This window comes from Crotalus tigris, unplaced genomic scaffold (genome assembly GCF_016545835.1).
Source record: "Crotalus tigris isolate CLP2741 ecotype Arizona unplaced genomic scaffold, ASM1654583v1 scf7180000024340.7048381, whole genome shotgun sequence".
NCBI lineage: Eukaryota > Metazoa > Chordata > Lepidosauria > Squamata > Viperidae > Crotalus > Crotalus tigris.
Window position 1 is genome coordinate 6,238,868 of NW_024100510.1, and position 6,817 is coordinate 6,245,684.

General features: G+C 35.6%; 1 protein-coding gene across 1 annotated transcript in view; it reads right to left on the minus strand.

The window, feature by feature from the left end:
• The window catches only part of LOC120300393 (cytochrome P450 2K6-like), a 44,843-nt gene extending 42,037 nt beyond the window's left edge, over positions 1-2,806 (minus strand). Inside the window, exon 1 of the mRNA XM_039326342.1 lies at positions 2,479-2,806. Within this exon, the coding sequence (XP_039182276.1) occupies positions 2,479-2,661 (183 nt within the window). The 5' untranslated portion in view covers positions 2,662-2,806. The remainder of the gene's footprint in view (positions 1-2,478) is intronic.
• Between the last annotated feature and the right edge of the window lie 4,011 nt (positions 2,807-6,817).

Below are 6,817 nucleotides of genomic sequence, written 5' to 3' on the forward strand. Positions count from 1 at the left end.
TAGGGCGGAGGGTTATGATTCTCTCCACAATTCCCCCTTTTTGTGCTGAAACATATATTTTCCTAAATATATGTATCCTGCACAACTCAGGTCCTGTACATAAATTTGGTTCCTGCTGTCTATCTGGGTCATCAACAAAGAGACCTGGTTTCCTTTCTTGTTGGGTTTGGGGATGGTAGAGAGGCAGGTTCTTTGACAGCTGAGGCATGGGGAAATGCATTGACAGAGGCAGCAGAGGAGAAGATCTACAATGGCTAATGTGGCAGCTCCTAAAATGATGATTTTTAGCCAATGAAAGTCCAGTAGCCGTGAAACGTGTCCAGACAGATTGAAGGGAAATTTATTGTAGCTAATGTCTTGTGTTAGTTCTTTTAGGTGCCTAATGTCACTCTTTATGAGTTCTGAACATTTGGTCAGAGTAAAACAGCACATTCTTTGCATGGTTATGTCTTAGCAACAGATAATTAATGGCTGCTCTGTTTTCCAGTGTGGCTTCCCTGACCTGCCTCAGTTCTCTGTTTAAAGCATCTAGGGCTTGGGGAGGTTGAATTTAAGTTTTTAACCAGAGTACAGGCTAGACTGTTAATGTTTCTGGAATTGCCCAGGGCGGTTGCCCAGACTTCAACCAATGACATTACCAGTGCTGTATACTTGGTTTTAGTGAATAGAGGTGTGTGGGAGTCACAATACGATGTTAAGGTTTTCAGATCCCTCCTCCGTTGTCTCTGTAATGAAGGCTTGAGGATGGCTAGGTGCATGGTCCCCTGGTCGTCCCTGGTGGAGTTTGCTGGTAGTTAGGAATAGGTTTTGACCCCCACATAACAAAAACCATCCAAGGGGAAGCTTAATGTGGCTGTATAAGAATGGGAGAGTTTGAGTGTGGTTGCATCCTGAAGCATGCAGCCATGTTGGTGACTGTTGCCATGCCTAGGGTATTCATACTCTCATCCTTGAGGTTGGTGCTGGTTCCCCTGTCAAAGATAGTGGAGTATGTGGCTGTGAGTGGGAAATCCCTTAGCTTTGTGTGGTTTAAGATGGCTTGTGTTCCCCAGTCCATGTCCAAGACATTTGGCACTCCAAACCTGGGCCCTTTGTCTTTTAGCAGATGTCATGCTCCTTCAAGGGCAGGGTCTGAAGTCAATGTTTGTTTTACATTGTGGAAAGTCTGATCTAATGGCTTTGTCCATGAGATGGGATCTGGCATATCTTTGGCTGTCAGCTGAATTAGGGGTTTTGCTAGTTCCCCTAATGAGGGGGTCCAGGGGCAGCAGAAATCCAGGACCGCCTAGAGGGCCCTGACTTGTTGCTTCGTAGAAACATCTTGAGAGAAAAACAAGGAAGTCCAGTTACTTCCTGAAAAAGCACCTTTGGTATTTCATTCCATTTTTTCTTCAGGCAAAATAATTATTATTGCTGTATCGTTATTATTTCAGGGAAGACAAATCAATGAGCTCCATTTTCCAAATCTTTTTGAATAAAGCCTTTTTGTTTATTATCAGAGGGTTTCCCCGCCCTCCATGTCTTGGAAACAACTCAACCTTCACACAAAGATACACACAACACTAAATGTCATTTCCAGACCGGTGGAGGTTTGTCCCTTGAAGTTTCCACTTTTAAAAAATAATTTATGATTTATTTGAAATGTTTCAATTAACAAGGATTCCCTTTTGAGAAATGAACCTGGAACAAAGGCTTACACTTACTTTTATAGTTTGCACAGCAAACTTCAGAGTAAAAGCTACTTCAGAGTAAAAGCTACTTCAGAGTAAAAGATAATTGGTTTACTGAAAATCATCTGCCCAGTTACATCATGGAAAAATTAGACATCCAATAATATGTAAGCAGAAGTATTGAAAAGAGCATTGTATTTTGAATAAAAGTAAAATAAACATTGTCAAGTGTCTACGGAGGTTCTCAGTCATCAAGATCATGGTTGTCCCAAAGGTGCTTTTTTAGGAGGCAGGAAAAACAAGAAGGTCCAGTTGCCTCCTGAAACAGCACCTTTGGGAGAAACATTGACAATAAAGTTTATTTTACTTGCAAGGGAAAAAAATGTCAGAATGGATATGGGTAAGATACATACACAGCACTTTCCTAATGAATGCTTGTTTTGTTTGTTAGCTGAAAATAAAACTGTTTTATCTCTCAAGCACTTCCACAAGGTCCAAGTTTCTGAAAGAAAGGCTATTTACATTTTTTCTTTTTTTTGCTAGGTTGAGCTTATGGCCAATTATTAGCAATACATTTGAAAGAGAGAGAAATAAGAGAACTAAGGCAAATTAAAACACAAGAAAACCCAGTTTAGTAAGCCAGTGCAACGTTACTACAAAATACATATTGCAAGTCTTACAAAATCTATTCTACCATATGTAGCCCTCAGAGCACCCCAGACTTACCTGAACAAGCTACCAAGATTTTGTCCCATCCCCAACAATATGTGGAAAAAAATATTTTTGTATGTTAATCATCAGGCTTTACCTCCATCATTGTTTTGTAAGGCTTCTTCAGATCCATCATGTGTAGATTTCCCAGAATGGGTATGGTCCTGGGTCCCGGGGGAAGATTGGAGACGCTGTTATTCCAGGAACTGCCCTTGTTGAAACGGAACATAATTGCAAGAATAAATAGTAGTAATGTTAAAATTGCTCCCGTCCAATCCATTTCCTTTTAGTAAGCAGTTTTAAGTAAAAACAATAAGGAACTTTGTAAGCTGAAATGATTCCAGTATATTTCAAAGGAACTCTTTCTACTGAATCATCTGTACAATAAAGTCCTTTAGAATTTTGCCCTTGTTTTCTGTCTCCTGCTCAGTAATTTGATCTGCCCTTGCATAAGCAAACCAGTTTCACATCTTTGTACTTACAAGACGAAAATCCACCTTATAAGATAGATGTGTACAAATCATCTATAGGAGGAATTGTAAAATCTTCATGCCTGTAAAAATATCTACCAGAACCTTCAGGAATAAATATTTTACTATAAATATGACTGATAAATAAATACATAAATATAAATAAATGGAATCGAATTACTACCAAATGAATAACTGTTCAGCCAACATTTTCCCATGAATAACAGAATAACAGAACTGGAAGGGACATAGTGTTTTTTCTTCAAGTTTCATTGGGATCGTTTTGAATAAAGCTTAAACATTGGCAACTGGGTGCAGTATGACCACTTCAACTTAAAAACAACGTCAAAATATGCTGGATGAAGATACAATACAAGTGGAAATATGGAGGCTAAGCAGCATAGAAAACGGGATTGTTTCTATTATTATTATTTCCATTATTTACAACCCATCAATAATTTATTCAAACAAATAAATACATATAGATGTATGTGGAACTATTGCAGAAAAAATTATACTGCTTAAAAATGAATTAAAATGATTGAAAGCAAAAGAAACAGAAAATTGTAAGAGAGAAAAATAGTAAAAGATAAAGGGAAACAAATGATTCCAAAAAATAAAAATAAGAGTACAAAGTACTTAGCATGTCATGATTTCCTTATTTCTTTTACTCTCAGAATCTAGATTCTATGTGCATGCAAATGACTACAGTCCAACCTCAAACCATCTTTTAAGCAAAAACCATGCGGGGACGCACTATAGACTTAATACTGTTCCTAAAGCCAAAGAGTTTTATATGTCAGTCCTGGGAGCACGCTCATCACCACCTGTGATGTTGAAAGTTTTGGATGGCAAGGAGGCAGAAGTAGTAGTACTGATGAAAGCTGGAAAATTACAGGCTGACTGGTTGCAACATGCAGAGATGAAAGAGCAAAGAATGACCCGGGCAGCCCACAGATGTAAGGAAAAGGAACAACAGAAGAAAGAAGTTTTACAAGAATCTGTTTCTGAGCCTGTGGGAGGAGAAAACCCAAGAGTTCTGCGGTACATTCCTCAATGGCAGATCTTCAAGCAGTCTTCTCTAGGCTTTTGGTCAAGGGAGATGGTAAAGCTCCTGACATGGAATGCTATTGGTCTCAATTCCCCTCAAAAGAGAAAGAAAATATTTCACTACTTAAAGCAACATAACAATGATATTATCTGCTTGCAGGAAACACATATTATTTTTAAGGATCAAAAATATTTACTTAATACTTGATTGGGATCACATTTTGCATCTTTTGCTCTTGGGAAAAAAGGGGGTGTAGTTATTTATGTCAAGCAAAATTTATCAGCTTGTTTAGTAGATTCTGATCCCCAAGGGAGATATGTTATGATTGAAGTGGGACTGTATGGTAAGAAAGTACTTATAGTAGATTTGTATGCACCAAACCAACAACAGGAACAATTTTATAGACTGTTACATCAAAAATTAATTTTGCTGGACTACAGATCTGTTATTTTAATGGGAGATTGGAATGGTGTTTTAGATACACAAAGAGATAAAAAAGGACCTTCTATCTCTTTTAAACAGGCTAAATTACCTAAGGCTTTTTTTGATTTGAAAGAGGACTGGGAGTTGCGAGATTATTGGCGTGAACACAATTTGGAGGAGAGAGACTTTACCTTCTTTTCAGACAGACATCAATCTTTTTCAAGAATTGATTTTTTTTTATTACAACGGATTTATATTTTAGAGTAAAGAATGTTAAGATTTTTCCTAGGACATTGACGGATCATAGTCCAGTCTGGATGGAATTGATTCATGAAAAAGAGGAGAGGAGATCTTGGAGGATGAATGAAAATTTATTTAGACAAGAAAAGAATGTTCAGAAATTAAAGGAGCAATTAAAGGAATATTTTGCTTTAAATATGTATAAGGAAACTTCAATGTCAATGGTTTGGGATGCTGGTAAAGCTTACATGCGGGGGGTCTTGATACAAATGAATAAGGTTTATAGACAGAAGCAGGTGCAGAAACATAAGGAGTTGGAAGATGAGATTAAATTAAAAGAAAAAGCCTTAATTTTGAATTCTATAGATGAGAAGATTAAAGAATCTATAAAATTGCTTAAATCACAATTTAACATGTTGATGGCTGATCAAACTGCAACCAACTTATTGTACATGAAACATAATACATTTTGCAATGCTAATAAACCAGGGAGATGGTTGGCTTATCAATTGCGAAAGAAGCAGATGCTGAGAACTATAGATAAAATAAATTATAATGGTAAATTGGTATATCAGAAGGAGTTGATTAAGAAATCTTTTTTAGATTATTATAAAAAATTATATATGGGTACAAAAGTACAGGCTTCAGATATAGCTAAATATTTACAAGATGCTCATTTCCCTAAATTAACAGAAGATCAGAAACAAGAAATTAATGATTTTATTACCATCGAGGAAATTGAGATGGTAATTAAAGAATTAAAATTAGGTAAAGCACCGGGTACTGATGGACTGACATCTATTTATTGTAAAACCTTGGCAGAAGAATTGATACAACCTTTAAGGGAACTTTTTAACAATATATTACAGGGTTCATAGACCCCCTTGTCATGGGGCAGAGCCTTCATATCTTTGATCCCAAAAGAAGACCAAGATCTCACTTTACCAAAAAATTATAGACCCATATCTCTCTTGAATGTAGATTATAAGATTTTTTCAAAAATTTTAGCTAATAGACTTATGAGGGTGTTGAATCAATTAATACATATGGATCAAACAGGTTTTATAACTGGAAGGTATATGAAGAATAATGTTAGACAAATTATTAATTTAATAGAATATTTGGATAAAAACAACCAAGTTTCTGCAGGATTGATATTTTTAGATGCTGAAAAAGCTTTTGATCAGTTAAATTGGCAATTTATGTTAAGATTAATTGAGGAAATGAATTTTGGAGAAAAAATTTTACAAGCTCTTCATGTTATTTATCAAAAATAAACGGCACAACTTATAGTTAATGGAGGTTTATCAGAGGTGTTTTCAATTGAGAAGGGGACTAGACAGGGTTGTCCACTGTCACCATTACTGTTTGTTTTAACTTTGGAAATTTTGCTAATTAAAATTCGGAATCACAGAAAATAAAAGGAATAGAAGTCAATAAAAAAGAATATAAATTAAGGGCTTTTGCAGATGATTTGGTTGTTACTTTATCCCAACCAACTTATTCTGTAATGGAGTTGTTACAATTGATACATCAGTATGGACAAGTTTTGGGTTTTAAAATTAATAATAATAAGACTAAAATATTGCCTAAAAACATGACCAATTTGGATAAGGAGACTCTAGTTAGGCTGACAGATTTTGAGGTTGTTAATAAGGTAAAATATCTGGGGGTTATTTTATCTGCTTCCAATGCAAAATTGTACAAAAATAATTATGAAAGGCTGTGGGTTAAAATACAAAAGGATTTGGAAAATTGGAAGATGCTGCAATTATCCCTATTGGGGAGAATTGCAGCAATTAAAATGAATGTTTTGCCAAAGTTTCTTTTTTTATTTCAAATGATACCTATCTTAAAGAATGAGGCTAACTTAAATGAATGGCAGAAAGGTATCAATAAATTTATTTGGGCAGGGAAAAAAACCAAGAGTAAAACTTAAAATTATACAAGATATTCGTGAGAGAGGTGGACTCAAGGTACTGAACCTGAAATTGTATTATGATGCTGTGGTGTTAACATTAATTAGTGATTGGGTTAACTTAACAAATGTAGATGTACTCCTCCTGGAGGGATGGGATTTACTTTTTGGATGGCATGCCTATTTAACTTTTAATAAAAAGGTTGATAGGGTTTTTAAGTCTCACATTTTAAGAATCTCTTTACTTCGGGTTTGGAAAAAATATTATAGAAGTGATTCTAGAATTCCATTATGGGCTATCTCATGGCATGCGATAGAAGGGATAAGGAGAGAA